This window comes from Bos grunniens, chromosome 14 (assembly GCF_055505025.1).
Source record: "Bos grunniens cultivar Pamir isolate PY7600 chromosome 14, Bosgru_T2T1.0, whole genome shotgun sequence".
NCBI classification, from domain to species: Eukaryota; Metazoa; Chordata; class Mammalia; order Artiodactyla; family Bovidae; genus Bos; species Bos grunniens.
In genome coordinates this window covers 30,572,840-30,592,551 of record NC_141178.1, presented here as the reverse complement: position 1 = coordinate 30,592,551, position 19,712 = coordinate 30,572,840, and the positions used below count along the sequence as shown (strand labels likewise).

Genomic DNA, 19,712 nt, shown 5'->3' with positions numbered 1-19,712 from the left:
GTCTGTGAGCCAAGAGTTGTAAAATGACCTGAGGGATTAGAATAGAGTGAGGGTTTTGTTAACAATGCAGATTTCTGGTTCCTACGTTGTAATTACTAAATCTGCATTTTAATACGTTTTTAATATAAATTCATGTCTGGATGTCTGGGCTTCCTTGGTGGCTCAACTGTAAATAATCTGCCTGCCAGTGCAGGAGGCATGGGTTCCATCCCTGCATCAGGAAGAACCCCTGGAGAAGGCAATGGCAACCCACTCCAGTATTCTCACCTGGGAAATCCCATAAACAGAGGAGCCTGGCAGACTGACACAACTTAGAGACTAAACAGCAACAACAAAATGACACCTGTAGATGTCTAAAAAGCTTTGAAAGTCTTCAAAAGCAGTAACCACCACATGAAACCAAAAGGTCTTTTCCTCACTAACTATAAGCTACAGAAACAAAGACCTACTAGACTTCCTCACATAGAAGTATTGACCCTAATTTCATGTGCCCTATGCACAGGGATGCTAAATAAGCCAAAATATTGCAGTTTGGAACAGAGAAAGGTTTACTGCTTGGGCCAAGCAAGGAGAATGGTTAGCTCATGCTCAGAAGACCTCAGCTTCCTGGTGGTTTTCAGAGAAGAGTTTTTTGTTGTTGTTTTTTTGTTCTATTTTTAATTAATTATTTTTTGGCTGTTCTGAGTTTTGTTGCTTTTCATGGGTTTTCTCTAGTTGTAGAAAGTGGGGGATACTGTTTGTTGTGGTACAAGGGCTTCTTCTCATTGCGGTAGCTTCTCTTGTTGTGGAACACAGGCTCTAGGCACACGTGGTTGTGGCACATGGGTTTAGTTGCTCTGCATGAAGCATGTGGAATCTTCTAGGACCAGGGATTGAACCCGTGGACCCTGCATTGGCAGGCATATTCTTATTCATTGTGCCGCCAGAGAAGTCCCAGAGAAGGGTTTCTAGATATAGAATTTGGAGTGAGGGATGTAGGGTCAGTGACTTTCTTCTGATTGGTTGGTGGTGAGGTAACAGAGTGGTCTTTCAGGAATCTTGTGTTCAGCCTGAAGTTACTGTCCTCCTCCTACGAAGGACTTTAGTTCTTGTAGAGGAACTCTAAAAGATATACTGTTTCTGCATCCCCTAACTTCCCTGAACAATAAATTTTAAATCTGCTCTTTGGAACTCAGGGAAGGTCTAGAGGCTGAAGCTTTTGTTTGTTTGTTTGTTTGTTTTGTTTGTATTTTCTAAAAACAAGAAATGGGATACATGTACCTGAGAAGGCCCTCCAGGGTTCTGCTTGTTTTCAGTATTTCTCACTTCCTTTCTCTGGACTTTCTGTCTTCCCTCCATAACCCTCATATTCTATTCATTTTTTTCCTTTCTTAATAGAACTCACCTCTGACAAAATATCCTACAAGAACTCTTTTCTAATGCCCTTGAGATTTTACCTGTCTTTTCCCCACATTTCTAGCCTATCTAGCTCAAACATGCATTTATTCTACATGTTAGCTATGAATGTCTTCCTTGTATAAACTTTGTGTTTCATGAAATGAAATATAATGTCAAAAAATTTTTAAAAATTGTACCACCTAGCATAGTATCTTATATATAGCAAAAGCTAAATGTTTGTTCAGAATAAATAAATACAGAAATAATAAATAAATTAATATCAGGGAAGCACTTAAAATTGTGTGGTTAGAATCTCAGATTTACATTAAAATTGAGTTACTTTGTTTTATCCCCCTAACCATTCATTTCTGTCTTCACTAAACTTATTTTAAGGAGAATAGATATGCTTACACAAATGTCTTTCTTAGAAAATTAATCCAGTACATCTATCATGGAAGTAGTTACTAACTTGGAATTTGAATTTTCCCTTTTCACTACGTAGGTCTGTGTTTCTCATCAAGTCATATGTTTGATGAATTAATTCTTACCTACAAAACTGATATAAGAAAGAAACCAGCATTTTTATGCTCAGTTCAGTTCAGTTCAGTCGTTCAGTCGTGTCTGACTCTTTGAGACCCCATGAATCGCAGCATGCCAGGCCTCCCTGTCCATCACCAACTCTCAGAGTTCACTCAGACTCACGTCCATCGAGTCAGTGATGCCATCCAGCCATCTCATCCTCTGTCATACTCTTTTCCTCCTGCCCCCAATCCCTCTCAGCATCAGAGTCTTTTCTGAGTGAACTCTTCACATGAGGTGGCCAAAGTGCTGGAGTTTCAGCTTTAGCATCATTCCTTTCAAAGAACACCCAGGACTGATGTCCTTCAGAATGGACTGGTTGGATCTCCTTGCAGTCCAAGAGACTCTCAAGAGTCTTCTCCAACACCACGGTTCAAAAGCATCAATTCTTCGGTGCTCAGCTTTCTTCACAGTCCAACTCTCATATCCATACATGACCACTGGAAAAACCACAGCCTTGACTAGACGGACCTTTGTTGGCAAAGTAATGTATCTGCTTTTGAATATGCTATCTAGGTTGGTCATAACTTTCCTTCCAAGGAATAAGCATCTTTTAATTTCATGGCTGCACTCACCATCTGCAGTGATTTTGGAGCCCAAAAGAATAAAGTCTGACACTGTTTCCACTGTTCCCCTATCTATTTCCCATGAAGTGATGGGACCAGATGCCATGATCTTCATTTTCTGAATGTTGAGTTTTAAGCCAACTTTTTCACTCTCCTCTTTCACCTTCACAAGAGGCTTTTTAGTTCCTCTACACTTTCTGCCATAAGGGTGGTGTCATCTGCATATCTGAGGTTATTGATATTTCTCTGAGCAATCTTGATTCTACTTGTGCTTCCTCCAGCCCAGCATTTCTGATGATGTACTCAGCATATAAGTTAAATAAAGGGTGACAATATACAGCCTTGATGTACTCCTTTTCCTATTTGGAACCAGTCTATTGTTCCATGTCCAGTTCTAACTGTTGCTTTCTGACCTGCATACAGATTTCTCAAGAGGCAAGTCAGGTGGTCTGGTATTCCCATCTCTTTCAGAATTTTCCACTGTTTACTGTGATCCACACAAAGGCTTTGGCATAGTCAATAAAGCAGAAATAGGTGTTTTTCTGGAACTCTCTTGCTTTTTCGATGACCCAGAGGATGTTGGCAATTTGGTCTCTGGTTCCTCTGCCTTTTCTAAAACCAGCTTGCACACCTGGAAGTTCACGGTTCATGTATTGCTGAAGCCTGGCTTGGCGAATTTTGAGCATTACTTTACTAGCGTGTGAGATGGGTGCAATTGTGCAGTAGTTTGAGCATTCTTTGGCATTGCCTTTCTTTGGGATTGGAATGAAAACTGACCTTTTCCAGTCCTGTGGCCACTGCTGAGTTTTCCAAATTTGCTGGCATATTGAGTGCAGCACTTTCACAGCATCATCTTTCAGGATTTGAATTAGCTCAACTGGAATTCTATCTGGAGAAGGAAATGGCAATCCACTCCAGTACTATTGCCTGGAAAATCCCATGGATAGAGGAGCCTGGTAGGCTACAGTCCATGGGGTCGCAAAGAGTCGGACAGGACTGAACCACTTCACTTTGGCTTTGGAATTCCATCACCTCCACTAGCTTTGTTTGTAGTGATGCTTCCTAAGGCCCACTTGACTTCACATTCCAGGATGTCTGGCTCTAGGTTAGTGATCACACCATGGTGATTATCTGGGTCATGAAGCTGTTTTTTGTACAGTTTTCTGTGTATTCTTGCCACCTCTTCTTAATATCCTCTGCTTCTGTTAGGTCCATACCATTTTTGTCCTTTATCGAGCCTATCTTTGCATGAAATATTCCCTTGGTATCTCTAATTTTCTTGAAGAAATCTCTAGTCTTTCCCATTCTGTTGTTTCCCTCTATTTCTTTCCATTGATCACTGAGGAAGGCTTTCTTATCTCTCCTTGGTATTCTTTGAATCTCTGCATTCAGATACTTATATCTTTCCTTTTCTCCTTTGCTTTTTGCTTCTCTTCTTTTCACAGCTATTTGTAAGGCCTCCTCAGATAGCCATTTTGCTTCTTTGCATTTCTTTTCTGTAGGGATGGTCTTGATCCATGTCTCCTGTACAGTGTCATGAACCTCATTCCATAATTCATCAGGCAGTCTATCAGATCTAGTCCCTTAAATCTATTTCCCACTTCCACTGTATAATTATTAGGGATTTTATTTAGTTCATACCTGAATGGTCTAGTGGTTTTCCCCACTTTCTTCAATTTCTGAAGAAATTTGGCAATAAGGAATTCATGATCTGAGCCACAGTCAGCTCCTGGTCTTGATTTTAATGATTATATAGAGCTTCTCCATCTTTGGCTGTAAAGAATATAATCAATATATTATATTGATTATATTATGTTATAATATATCAATATAATCTGATTTCGGTGTTGACCAAAATCATCTGGTGATGTCCATGTGTAGAGTCTTCTCTTGTGTTGTTGGAAGAGGGTGTTTGCTGTGACCAGTGCATACTATTGGCAAAACTCTATTAGCCTTTGCCCTGCTTCATTCCGTACTCCAAGGCCAAATTTGCCTTACTCCAGGTGTTTCTTGACTTCCTACTTTTGCATTCCAGTCCCCTATAATGAAAAGGACATCTTTTTTGGGTGTTAGTTCTAAAAGGTCTTGTAGGTCTTCATAGAACCATTCAACTTCAGCTTTTTCAGTGTTACTGGTTGGGGCATAGGCTTGGATTACCATGATATTGAATGGTTTGCCTTGGAAATGAACAGACATCATTCTGTCGTTTTTGAAATTGCATGCAAGTACTGCATTTTGGACTCTTTGGTTGACCATGATGGCTACTCCATTTCTTCTAAGGGATTCCTGCCCACAGTAGTAGATATAATGGTCATCTGAGTTAAATTTACCCATTCTAGTCCATTTTAGTTTGTTTATTCCTGGAATGTTGATGTTCACTCTTGCCATCTCCTGTTTGACCACTTCCAATTTGCCTTGATTCATGGACCTAACATTCCAGGTTCCTATGCAATATTGCTCTTTACAGCATCAGACCTTGCTTCTATCACCAGTCACATCCACAGCTGGTTATTGTTTCTGCTTTGGCTCCATCCCTTCATTCTTTCTGGAGTTATTTCTCCACTGATCTCCAGTAGCATATTGGGCACCTACCGACCTGGGGAGTTCCTCTTTCAGTATCCTATCATTTTGACTTTTCATACTGTTCATGGGGTTCTCAAGGCAAGAATACTGAAGTGGTTTGCCATTCACTTCTCCAGTGGACCACATTCTACTGACATCTCCACCATGACCCTCCCGTCTTGGCTCCACATGGCAGGGCTTAGTTTCATTGAGTTAGACAAGGCTGTGGTCCATGTGATCAGATTGGCTAGTTTTCTGTGTGAATTAACAGTATTTGATACATAAATCAGAAAATGAAAGAGAGAAACTAAAACCAACAACATGTTTTTTTCCAAGATTTTAAAATGGGGAAAATGGTGGAGACACAAGAGCATATTTAAGGGATATAATTGGGAGATTTGAGTTCATCTGACATGCTGAGTGTGTAACTAAACCTTATTTCAACAAGTAAAGTTTGTTGTTTTTGTTTTTGTGTTTTTTTAGGGATAATAATCATTCAATGATAGAATGACTAGATGTTTTACTTTCAAAACATTTTAAAATAGCATATATTATATACATACACGCATGCACACTAAGTCGCTTCAGTTGTGTCTGCCTCTGTGTGACCCTATGGACATCAGCCCTCCAGGCTTCTCCATCCACAGGATTCTCTAGGCAAGAATACTGGAGTGGGTTGCCATTTTCTTCTCCAGTATACATACACAGATTAATTTTAAAAAATATAATTAATGCTAAAAATATTTTCTGCAGCTTATTCTCTAAAATTCTGCTTTTACCTGTTCTCTGATTTTATTTTTCAGCTCCATGTGGTGGCCATTTTTCAGCTCCCAGTGGATTGATTCTGTCACCAGGATGGCCCGGATACTATAAAGACTCTCTGAATTGTGAATGGGTGATTGAAGCTGAACCAGGACACTCTATCAAAATTACATTTGAAAGGTTTCTAAAAATACTTTTCTACTTTAAAAAACAGATTATCTAAAAGAATAGTTGACATTCTCTTTTACTTACCAAATTCATGATTAATTTTGCTGCACTAGTCAGTTGCTGTGCCTTTAGTGTTTCAGAATGTTTTCCCCTTTTAGCCTTCAGTCTGTCCTGAAGTTAATTTCCCATTTGCTTAATGCTCTATCAGTACTAATGAGATATATAAGATGGATTTTTTATTCATATATATAATACACACACACACACCACTGAGATATGAATCTATAACCTTTAACTTAATGTTTAGTTGCCCTATATTTTGAAGGGCCTGTGGATTCTGTTCTGCTAGATTGTCAAAGGTAAAGATGCTGTAAATACATTTGAATTGTTACCATATTGTAGCCTGAGGCATCTGCTTACATACATTACCCATATACCTACACTTACAGGGCCTTCAGAAAAATGGCTGTGTCAAATCCATGTGAATTAATGATTTGTCAGTAAAGTGTCCACTCCCACCCAGGATAATTAGTATTATTGATTGAATAATTTATATCCTATAAGATTATAATATTGTCTATTAAAAGTTTTAAACAATGAATCTTCATGTCTGTGATTCAATCACTATTCCCAAATCCAAATAGAAGTATCTATTTAATTTTTCATTTATATTTTCACCCCTCTCATCTTCCAACCTTTTATTTACCAAAAAAAAAAAAAAAAAAAAAGGAAAGAGAAGGAACCCCTGTAAGCCTTATAGTAAATATATATATTTGTCAGAATTGTGCTCTGACGAGTGAATTTTACAAATATAGCATGATCTTTTCCTAATTAAAGAGTACCTTCATTAAAATTAACCTATTCAGGCTAGTGTAAAAATTTGAGAGGAAAACATTCTATTTTGAAAGATGTACAATACTAAACATTTCATATGAGGTCACTCTCCCTTACTATGACCTACACAATTTTATTATGACTGTATTAATTTCCTTGGGCTGCCATAACAAAATATAACAGATTAAGTGGCTTAAGTAACAGAAATGTCTTTCCTCATAGTTCTAAAGGCTAGAAGTCTGAGATAAAGGTGTCAACAGGGTTGTCCTGTAAGGCTTTAGTCTTTAGCTAATAGATGCCTGTGTATGCCTTCCTGTGTCTCCATGTGGTCTTCCATCTGTGTGTATCTGTTTCCTAATCATTTCTTTTTATAAAGACAGAAGTCATATTTCAGTTAGTCTAGTCACTCAGTCATGTCTGACTCTTTGCGGCCACATGGACTGTAGCCTGGCAGGCTTCTGTGTCCATGGACTTCTCCAGGAAAGAATACTGGAGTGGGTCTCCAGGGGATCTTCCCCACCCAGGGATCAAACCCCCGTCTTCTGCATTGAAGGCAGATTCTTCACCATCTGAGCCACCAGGGAAGGTCCCCCATATAATCTCATTTTACCTTAATTACCTAATTAAAGGACCTTTCTCCAAATACATTCACAGTCAGAGGTATTAAGGGGTTAGGATTTCAACATTTAAGTTTTAGGGGTCAGAATTCAGCCCATAATAATGACTTACATATTAAAAAGTGATTTCATTTAGAATAACATGAAGAGTTTTTGTTATGATATTAAAACCATGTCATTTGTTCAGTAGTTGACATAGCTTCTTGCCATAGTAATTTTTAAAAAGCTTGAAAAGCACCTTATTTATTCAGAATCAAATCATTGTGAAATAACAGTGCCCCATGAATGTGTGATCCAAATTAACCAACTTTACTTTATTACACAAAATTTTACTTGGTTTGGAGTATACCATATAACATATTATTGATCATATCATTAAATAATTTTTAAAAAAATTTATGCCAATATGACAGAGACTTATAATGTATTTTTAATTTGTTAAATTTAGAGCATCACACCTGAAATATTAGCATAGTTGTCACTCTGTCATAATTGATCTCACACTTTTAAAAATTGCGTATATTATAGGTTTAAACACATGATTTTAGTATTTCCTGTTTTGGACTGAACATTATTTTATATCAGGAGTTATGATGCTAAGGTGATTGAAACATCTTATATTTTCATAGTTCATAATATTTTCACCCATATATTAATAATTCTCACTAATCATCATCTTTCAATATCTAATGAAGAGTTGAGCACCATCTCAGATACAAAGGGAAGTCTAGGCCCTTTTTACATCCTCAGAGCTTTCCTGGAGATGCTTTTGTTCACTTATGACTCTGAATCCCTGCTCTCAGAGTCATCTCACTTTTGAGATACTGAAGCTGCTGTCCTTTAAACTCCTTACTCTGGTCTTTATTTGGATCACTTGCCTTCATTCACACAATAAAAAGAAAGAAAACTTTAGTACAAGGGATAACCAAATAGGATTATTGGACAATCCAGAATAATTTAACATTAAATAAACCCTCACTGTTCTAAAATTTTCCTGGTAAATTCCATCGTGGGAATGATTGCATCTCTCTCTCTCTAGTTTCCTCCCCTTAGCCTAGACCCTTCTCCATGTCTATCTAGTATTTTCCCCATCAGGATCTTCACCCCTCATTTCCCTCACTCCCTAGTTGCTCCCTCCACTATATAGCAGGGTAAATCTCAAAATATCTGTTAACTTAAGCAGAGCAATTTAAGTGTGTTTGTTTCTCTGAGCTCCCAACTTGGCGATGGGTGGGATGATGGGGATGAATTTTTGCCTTTCTTTCTAAACATGCAGATTAAGATTTTTCCCCCTAAATCAAAGATCAGTGTTCTTATAAGAAGAATTCACCCCTTCTCCACCTCCCAGATGACTCAGATTGTAGCCAACTTTTAAATTAAAATAAAATATATATATATATAAATATTCAATATAGAAGAATTACATAAGCATAAAACAATATCATAAGAAAATTAAGTGTTTTTAACAAAGAGTGCATTATTGTATGAAAAAGCATTTCCCAGTTTGCTAATAATAGTCACTAAATTCCACTAAAGTAACCCCTGATATCTTTCAGGGCTTCCCATGTGGCTCAGTGATAAAGAATCTGCCTGCCATTGTCGGAGATATGGGTTCAATCACTGATCGGGAAGATCTCCTGAGGAGGAGATGGCAACCCACTCCGGTATCCTTGCCTGGAAAATCCCATGGACAAAGGAGCCTGGCAGGCTACGGTCCACAGGGTTGCAAAGAGTTAGACATGACTTAGCGACTGATGAGCACACATGTGTAATATCCTTCAGCCTTATGTAGGCTATCTAGCACAGCCTACCTGAAAAGCAGTTAGATTGCAAAGCAATGGTTGTAAATGAGAGCACCACACACATAACTTATGATTTTGGACTTTTATTTGAAGGCACTATTTTCTCTGTCCAGAGTTCTTAATATGTCTGTCTTATCTCTTCAAACATGTTGTTGCATGGGCTTCTTTGCTATCTTGTTTAGATGCCTTCAGAATTCTCAAAATTAATATGCACCTACAGGCTATGTTCTAAGTCAGGTCAGCCCAAAACCTTCCTTTGAAAAAGAAAAAAATCTTTCCAGTCATTTTTATAAGATGCAATGCTAGAGACACCTAATTTAATTTTGATAAATATAGTTTACTTAGTTATTGTTACTCTGCCACTTTCTTATCCTCTTACCTTTTTCCTGAGACACAATTTTTTAAGTTAGACTAGAAGCAAGAGAATCAAATTAAAAAGTGATTTTCACTCCTAGGGTTTGTGCACAGCAACAAAAAACAGTTCTGTACATTGAATCAGAACAACAAGCCTAGGTTGAGAAACGATTTCCAGAATACAAAGATTTTTGACTTCTCCCATGGGTATCACTGAACAGGTCTTGTCAGTTATGCCTGTTTTCTTAATCCCTCAACTACCCACTCAAGTAAATTACAACCCCTGCCCCCCAGCTCCTTCACCTCCTTGATGGCAATCTTCTTTTTTTTTTTTAACAATTCCATGTTAATTAGCCCAAACACTGGAAGAATCAAGAGTTAGACCACTTTGTGTATTTATTGATGGTGTTTTCACTATTTTAGAATAGACAAGGCTCAGCTATATCAGTATATTTTTTTTGAATCAAACTTTATGTAACTAAAATAAATAAAGTCCCACATTATTTTAAGTGTTATGAACAAACATGTTTGGGGGTTTGAATCCTCTATCTGCCCTTCACACATGTACATGTGCACGTGTGCAAACACACATACACATACGCAAACAAACACCCACCCACCCCCATTGGGTTCTTGAGTTTGAGCTATTTGAAGGGAAAATTATTTTTTAAACTTCCATTTCTTTTGTTTTTCCTAAAGATTCTTAAAGCATGTGTATGACCTGTTTTAGGGTTGTCCATACTCCATTTGCTTTCTATCAGAAACTGTCTTCTTTAAAGTAATTAACATTTTTAAACTTCTGCTACATGGTCAGAAGTAGCTGTGTAGCAAAACAACGAGCATCAATCTTCATCAAGTTAAAAATAAATGAGGATTTTATCTGTTAGGTAATAACATAAAATAGTCACTTTGAAATCAGAAATGTGTACATCTATCACTTCCTTGTTTAGGGACCTTATAGTATTTCAGTGCTTAATTTCCCCCTTAAGATTTTTCTGAGAAACAAGATATCATCTTTGAACTATCCACCAAGAATTATGTTGTTAAAAAAATGAATTCATTTCTGATTTTCAGCTGAACTCTTGTAAGGACACTGATTGTTAATTCTTTAATAGTCCTTCTCATCCTGAGAATATCTTTTTATAGAATTTGTTTCCAAATGATGGATTGCATTTATTACAGAGTAACACCATTTGCTTTCTACTACTCATGAATAGCATGAAGTAATTTGGCAGAAAATGATATTTAAAAATTCAGATAATATATTCAGATGACTTCAGAGACCAGGGTTTGATCCCTGGGTTGGAAAGATCCTCTGGAGAAGGGAATGGCAATCCACTTCAGTATTCTTGCCTAGAGAACCCCATGGACAGAGGAGTCTGGTGAGCTACAGTCCATGAGGTCAGAAAGAGTCAGACATGACTGAGTGACTAATACACACTCACATATTCTCAAATGTTGTGAGTGATTAGAATTAGTCTACAGAAAAACAAATACTGAAAACATTACAAATATATTAGCCATTAGTTGGCCTCTTGAGATTGCCTAAATCAGTAATATCTTAAGAATTACACTTTCCTGTCAAATGCAAGGCCTTCCCCTGATGGCTCAGCAGTAAAGAACCCACCTGCCTATGTAGGAGACGTGAGTGCAATCCCTGGCTCAAAAGATCACTTGAAGGATGATATGGCAGCCCACTCCAGTATTCTTGCCTCGAGAGTCCCATGGACAGAGGAACCTGGTAGGCTACACTCCATAGACTACAGTCCATAGGCTGCAGAGTCCATAAAGTGACTTAGCACACATATACACATCAGATGCAAAACAAAATAACAAAACCACTAATGGACATATAAGTTTTAACTGTTTATCCTTTCCTAACATCAGTTCAGTTCAGTTCAGTCACTCAGTTGTGTCTGACTCTTTGCGACCCCATGAACCACAGCATGCCAGGCACCCCTGTTCAAAACCAACTCCCAAAGTTACCCAAACTCATCTCCATTGAGTCGGTGATGCCATCCAACCATCTTCTCCTCTGTCGACCCCTTCTTCTCCTTTCCCAGCATCAGGGTCTTTTCAAATGAGTCAGCTCTTCACATCAGGTGGCCAACATATTGGAGTTTCAGCTTCAACATCAGTCCTTTCAGTGAACACCCAGGACTGATCTCCTTTAGAATGGACTGGTTGGATCTCCTTGCAGTCCAAAGGACTCTCAAGAATCTTCTCCAACACCACAGTCCAAAAGTGTCAATTCTTTGGCACTCGGCTTTCTTTATAGTCCAACTCTCACATCCATACATGACGACTGGAAAAACCATAGCCTTGACTAGACGGACCTTTGTTGGCAAAGGAATATCTCTGCTTTTTAATATGCTATCTAGGTTGGTCATAACTTTCCTTCCAAGGAGTAAGCGTCTTTTAATTTCATGGCTGCAGTCACCATCTGCAGTGATTTTGGAGCCCCCAAAAATAGTCAACCACTGTTTCCATTGTTTCCCCTTCTGTTTGCCATGAAGTGATGAAACCAGATGCCATGATCTTCGTTTTCTGAATGTTGAGCTTTAAGCCAATTTTTTCACTCTCCCTTTGCATTTTCATCAAGAGGCTCTTTAGCTCTTCTTCACTTTCTGCCATAAGGTTGGTGTCATCTGCATATCTGAGGTTATTGATATTTCTCCCAGCAATCTTGATTCCAGCTTGTGCTTCTTCCAGCCCAGCATTTTTCATGATGTACTCTGCATATAAATTAAATAAGCAGGGTGACAATATACAGCCTTGGCATACTCCTTTTCCTATTTGGAACCAGTCTATTGTTCCATGTCCGGTTCTAACTGTTTCCTGACCTGCATATAAGTTTCTCAAGAGGCAGATCAGGTAGTCTGATATTCCCATCTCTTTCAGAATTTCCTACAGTTTATTGTGATCCACACAGTCAAAGGCTTTGGCATAGTAAATAAAGCAGAAATAGATATTTTTCTGGAACTCTCTTCCTTTTTCCATGATCCCGCGGATATTGGCAATTTGATCTCTGGTCCTTCTGCCTTTTTAAAACCAGTTTGAACAGCTGGAAGTTCACGATTCACGTATTGGTGAAGCCTGGCTTGGAGAATTTTGAGCAGTACTTTACTAGCATGTGAGATGAGTGCAGTTGTGCAGTAGTTTGAGCATTCTTTGGCAATGCCTGTCTTTGGGATTGGAATGAAAACTGATCTTTTCCAATCCTGTGACCACTGCTGAGTTTTCCAAATTTGTTGACATACTGAGTGCAGCATTTTCACAGCATCATCTTTAAGGATTTGAAATAGCTCAATCAGAATTCCATCATCTCTACTAGCTTTGTTTATAGTGATGCTTCCTAAGGCCCACTGGACTTCACATTCCAGGATGTCTGGCTCTAGGTGAGTGATCACATCATCGTGAATATCTGGGTTGTGAAGATATTTTTTGTACAGTTCTTCCTAAAATAGCCAACAGTTAGATCTTATTCTGAGATTTGCAGAGGAATTTTGTTTTCTTTCTTCTCTCATTTCTTAATATTTGGTAGCTCTTAAGTCAATTAACTTTACTGTTAATAATCTTAAACTTTTATTTCTGTTCACCTTCCTGTCCTTAACTCCTTGACCACAAGCCATCAGTATCAGTCTACCTGAGTGCAAATTTTAAAATGAGAACTATTTCACTGTGGTCAGAAAGATTTTGGATAACACAAAGAATATTTTAAAAGATACTGAAAATTGACTAAAATGAGATTAAATTTCATTTTAATATCATCTCGTGGCTCCATAAGATTTTTTATGATAAACAATAAATTTAATGTCATAAACTAATATACAGTAGATCAAGGCAATTCATGTGAAATTTATATATAACCATCCTAAAATACAAAATAAAAGAAATTCAAATTATTGTGTAACTCTTTTTCATTTTCTCTGTTATTATAATTTATTTTTATAGTTTCTTGTGGCAAATCTATGGTGATTTTCTTTTTAGACATTCACTCCTACTGAATAATACTCTCTGATCACAGCATTTAATGTTGCTATTCTATTAAGAATTAAGTCTCTTTATGCTTTAAATCAAAGTAATCCCTCACTTTTCTGTGCACTTTAATTTGGTTGTTATCAGCTGACTTGCTATCAAAGTGAAAGTCCAATTTCAGTACTAGAGTAGACTGACTACAAAATAACCAAATAATAGATTTGCAGTGCATAATTGCCTGATCATTTATTTAAAGGACATAATGTGTTTCTATACATTTACTACTCTAAATCATATTATTGGAAAAACTATTTTTATTAGACAAAAATACAATATATCCCAGGTTGCAAAGTGAGAAGTAAGATAAACTTATGAAATCCATTAGTTTTACTAAAACTTTTTTAATAGTATGTACCAGTAGTACAAATCTAAAAATATTTCATTTGTATTTGTCAAACAGCATTAAATTCTACACTTTGTTTTCACTATTGTTAGGTATGATGGAGTGATTATCTATTAATGATAACTGTTGATTATAAAGTGATTATCTGAAAATTGGTGGACATTTCAACTGACAATTCTTTTAAAAACATAGTGAATATAACTAGTTGCCAAAATGTGTTGGAAGGTATATTTTAAAAGAGTGAAAATGAATGGTTAATACTGAAGTATCTAAATATATTGACTTTTTTAAATAAAATTGATAACAGTTCCAGAGAAAATATTTTTTTTCCTTTAAAATACATTCATTCTTTCATTTGCCTAATAAATATTTACTGAGGGTTTGCTATATTCAGAACATCAACAAAAAAAACAGAAACTGTCTGACCTCATGGAGTTTATAATCTCTTAAAGGAGACAGCTGTCAACAAGTAAGCAACTAGGATTAGTATCACAAAAGCACAATAAATTGTGACAATATGGTAAAGAAACTAAGGTACACTGTGAGGTCAGAGAAGGGCTTGCTGTGGACATATCTAAGCTGAAAACTGAAATATGTATAGGAAAACCTGGGTGAAGGCAGAAAAGAATGTCCTAGGCTGTAGGATCATCATGGCAAGGGAGTCAGATGCTCAGTTGTTCATGATTCCACATAAAGGCTTTTTTTCCCCATAACTAAGATTTCTGATCCAGATTCAAAATGTGGAATAATCCTGACATGCAAGAAGGAATTCAAAATTTTATTTTATTAATAATGTGTTATGCATGTTAAAATAAGCTCTGTTTTGGCTACAGATTATAATAAATTATATCTTTTAAAAAATTGAAAGTAAAATCAGGAAGAACAGCCAAAAATCTAAATAAAAACTATACAAAAATTTAATGGCCAAACAGATTTGTCAAAAAACAAAACAGAGATATGAAGAAGAGGTCAGTATGAAGCAGAGGTCAGATTTGAAATATATATACATATACTAAAGATGAAATTATGATGATCTGATTGAGGGTAAATTTTATATAGTCATGTAGTTTTCCATAGAAATGAAGAAAGCAAAAAAAAAAAAAAAGGACTACTCCATAAAACATGTTTGGTTAACGACAAGACCATTTATTTATTCAAGACAGTCTGTAACGTTTGAATAAATCTTTCTTGTGAACAATAAGTATATATACATACTATTTACATGAAAATTGTCCACAGGAATAAGAGCTTATAACTTTGGTATTCTTAAATTATGGATCCTAAAATGATGTATAAGATATTAGCAAAGCTAAAGAAAATTATATATAAAATTAGTAAAAATTATAAATAGTAATTTAAATAGCAGCCTAAAGTGCTTTTTCCTAATAAATATATTTTCACATCTCTCTCTTAATCTTAGATTTCAGACTGAATTGAATTACGATGTTCTGGAAGTTCACGATGGGCCAAATCTTCTGTCACCCTTGCTTGGATCTTACAATGGCACACAGGTGCCCCAGTTTCTATTTAGCAGCAGTAATTTTATATACCTTCTATTTACAACAGACAATAGTCGTTCTAATAATGGTTTCAAGATTCATTATGAAAGTAAGTGATGCCAACATTTATTTTTTTAATTTTTTTATTCTGTTTTCCATGCTTTTGGTATTGTCTTGTATCATTAAGAGAACCTATGAGAATGCTAATGGGTTATAAGGTGTGTGTTTCAGTAAATTCCATAATAGGTTTTTTCCAGCAATATCTATGTAATATTATTATGAAAGGAAATACTAAGGAAATGTAAAAAGTATTAACTAAAAAATCTTAAAAGTGAGTTCATACAATCATTATTTGTGCAGTTCTGAAAAACCAACAATAAGTGGAAATGTCAGTCTAAGATGTATATGAACATTGACAAATTCTTCTAGCATTCACTTCATAAACTCAGTCATACTTCTATATTTTCCTCACACTCATTGCATACATTTCCATTTAAAATATTTAATTTTGTTATTTTGTATGAAGTATTGAAAATTATATTAATATTATAAAGTAAAATATATACTCATGTATATGCAACTATGGCTAACATAACTAGCCAAGGGCTATATATTAAAACAAGCTCTAATTTACAGTCGGAGAAGGCAATGGCACCCCACTCCAGTACTCTTGCCTGGCAAATCCCATGGACAGAGGAGCCTGGTAGGCTGCAGTCCCTGGGGTCGCTGCGAGTCAGACACGACTGAGCGGCCTCGCTTTCACTTTTCACTTTCATGCACTGGAGAAGAGCATGGCAACCCACTCCAGTGTTCTTGCCTGGAGAATCCCAGGGACAGGGGAGCCTGGCGGGCTGCCATCTATGTGGTCGCACAGAGTTGGACACGACTGAAGCGACATAGCAGCTGCAGCAGCTAATTTACAGTGCTGGAATCAGTTTACAATAATTTCACTTAGAATACTACAGTTTTGTTTAAAAAATCTAAAATATGTCTGATTTTTTAAATTGATTCTGATATATATATATACAAATCTCTGTTTTATTTATAAACATCTAACATATTTAGACGTGTGGATGTATCGCATATGATGCACAGTTGCACACATACATATAAATTCATGTATTCACACATTTTAATCTGGAAATATGTTGCCATATATCTTCCCATGAAAAACAGTTGTGGTGATTGTATCTAACAATACATTTAAGATTACTGCAAGATATCTTTATATCAGTTTCAGATAGATATTGTATCTCTTATTTTTGTATTCAAGTCTCCTATGCCCCCTCGCCCCTCAGAAAAAAAATTCCAGCATTTAAATTTGTAACTGTATATTCCATGTTAGGTGTCTGTCTTCAGTAAATCTGGATAGACCCGTGAGGTTTTTTTTTAACTATGAATGTTTATTTATTATTTTCTTTTTGTTTTCAACCTTATCTACAATATCATTTAATTATATTAACTTCCCTTTACTTAGAGCTTTGTGGCATGGAAATATATTTTATGAACTATTATAAAATGTAATAAGAGGATTAACACACACTTGGGAATTAAAATGAATTTAAAGAATTTTAATTTCGATCTTTAACATTTATTAGTTAAGCCTGAGTCAGAGTAGAGTCATTTTTAAAGGTCTATTTCAAAATTAATTTTCACTGGCAATTAATTTGTATCAGTGTGCTAACATTAGCAGACACCATTTTCACTTTTGTCCAGCGTTCTATTCTATGCCAAATACATCCTATTCAGTCCATTTCAATCAAGGTAGGTGGTCATAATCGTGTTCTCATACACGATTATTTTAAGAATTATTTTAAGAATTATGTTAAACCATCATGCAAAGTGTTATTAAAAGGGTAAGGATTTTCTATAAACTGACCAACAGATTTAGTTCAGATTCTTGCTAAAACTGAATTAAATGGACCAAGGACAGAGCCCGGGGTGAAAGTGAAAGTCAGGTCCGACTCTCTGCAACCCTATGGCCTATACAGTCCATGGAATTCTCTAGGTCAGAATACTGGAGTGGGTAACCTTTCTCTTCTCCAGGGGCTCTTGCCAACCCAGAGATCGAACCCAGGTCTCCCAAACTGCAAGCAGATTCTTTACCAGCTGAGCCACAAAGGAAACCCGAGAAGACTCTAGTGGTTAGCCTATCCCTTCTCCAGTGGATCTTCCAGGAGTCGAACTGGGGTCTCCTCCATTGCAGGCAAATTCTTTACCAACTGTGTTTATCAGGGAAGCCCAGCCAAGGGGTGAGCCTGACTCTGAGTTTGGCTAAAGCAGAGTCTTTCTCACAGTCAGCAAGTTTGTCACCTGAAGGCCTTTGGTGAAATAGTCCAAATTATTACTGAGGGCTAGTGCTTAAATGGCAGAGTAGAGGCTAGGTAATTCTGAGGCTGATGAGAGGCGCAACAGATACTGATTTTGGTCAAATCTGCCCAGGAGACAGTGACTCTGAATTTAAATTTGTTTACAAAAGTTCATTTTCTTTCATTTTTATTCTAATTAGCCTTGTGGTTTATTTAGTAAACCAAAAGGCTAATTTAAGGGCTTCCCTGGTGACTCACTGGAAAGAATTCACCTGCAATGCCAGAGACCTGGGTTTGATCCCTAGGTCAGGAAGATCCTCTGGAGAAGGGAATGGATACCCACTCCAATATCCTTGCCTGGAGAATCCCATGGACAGAGGGGCCTGGTGGGCTATAGTCCATGGGGTTGCAAAGAGTCAGACATGACTGAGTGACTAACACTTTCACTTGTTTAGTATTGTGAGATAATCTCTAACATCACAAACCCTTTCTTACCAAGAAAACAAATAAAACACTATTTCTGTCGACACTTTGTTAATAAGTTTCTCAAGCTGAAGGTATCCAAATTATCTTTTTTAAATGAACCATTCACAAGCCTCAAAATCAGTAGAGAAAAATTTTTTATTTTACTACTTAAAACTTTAAAAATATATTTGGTATTTTGTGAATTTCTATTTTTATTTTAATGGAACACATTAAAGGAGAAAACTTGATTTCTCCAGTGAACCAAATTTTTATGGGAAGGATTTCTTGAAATGCCATCACTGGTTGTACTCCAGAACTTGATTTTATTCCCTTTCTTGGGCACTTTTACTCATCTGTCTTCCTCTCAAAACAGGAAGATTACAAACACTTCACCAATAGCATAAAAGTTATTTATAGTTTACAAAACACATTAAAATAATAAAAACAACACAGAATAGACTTTCTGTTTTTTGTTTTGTTTTGTTTTGTTTTAGTGCAATCCCCAATCCCAAGGAGCTGTATTATGTTGTATTTCTTGAAATCTAGATATAATCATGTTTCTTAGATTACATAAATATCATATAAAGCAAGGCAATGATAAATGGCTACAGAACAAATCCTTTGACACAGATACCAATCTCTGAGACATACTTAGAGTCTCCTAAAGCAGTTAAATGGAGTTTTAATGATAGAAGTAATTTCATAGGATTATTTTAATGACTAAATGAGGTAAATTTTGCAAACATTTTAGAGTTGTAAAAACATGGAATATAACAAGCTGAAAACATTAATTATTGCTATGATAATTATTGTATATGCATCTGCTGTGCTGTGCTTAGTCACTCAATCATGTCTGACTCTTTGCAATCCCATGGACTGTAGCCCGTCAGGCTCCTCTGTCCATGGGGATTCTCCAGGCAAGAATATTGGAGTGGGTTGCCATGCCTTCCTCCAGGGAATCTTTCCAACCCGGGGATTGAACCCAGGTCTCCCTCATTGCAGGCGGATTCTTTACCATCTGAGCCACCAGGGAAGCCCAAGAATATTGAAGTGAGTAGCCTATCCCTTCTCAAGGAGATCTTCCTGACCCAGGAATAGAACCAGGATCTCCTGCATTGCAGGTGGATTCTTTACCAGCTGAATAACCAGGGAAACCCATAAATGTGTGTGTGTATATATATACATACATATATAAATATATGGAGTGAAGTCGCTCAGTCGTATCCGACTGTTTGTGACCCCATGGACTGTAGCCTACTACGGTCCTCTGTCCATGGGCTTTTCCAGGCAAGAGTACTGGAGCGGGTTGCCATTTCCTTCTCCAGAGGATCTTCCTGACCCAGGGATGGAACCCAGGTCTCCCGCATTGTGGGCAGATGCTTTACCATGTGAGCCACCAGGGAAGTCCTATATATATATAGGACTACATATATATAT

General features: G+C 36.8%; 1 protein-coding gene across 3 annotated transcripts in view; it reads left to right on the top strand.

The window, feature by feature from the left end:
• The window catches only part of CSMD3 (CUB and Sushi multiple domains 3), a 1,478,779-nt gene that overhangs the window by 970,903 nt on the left and 488,164 nt on the right, over positions 1-19,712 (top strand). For all 3 annotated transcript variants that reach the window (XM_086335396.1, XM_086335395.1, XM_086335397.1), the window contains 2 exons: positions 5,888-6,026; positions 15,423-15,610. In XM_086335396.1, coding sequence (XP_086191522.1) covers positions 5,888-6,026; positions 15,423-15,610 — 327 coding nt within the window. The remainder of the gene's footprint in view (positions 1-5,887; positions 6,027-15,422; positions 15,611-19,712) is intronic.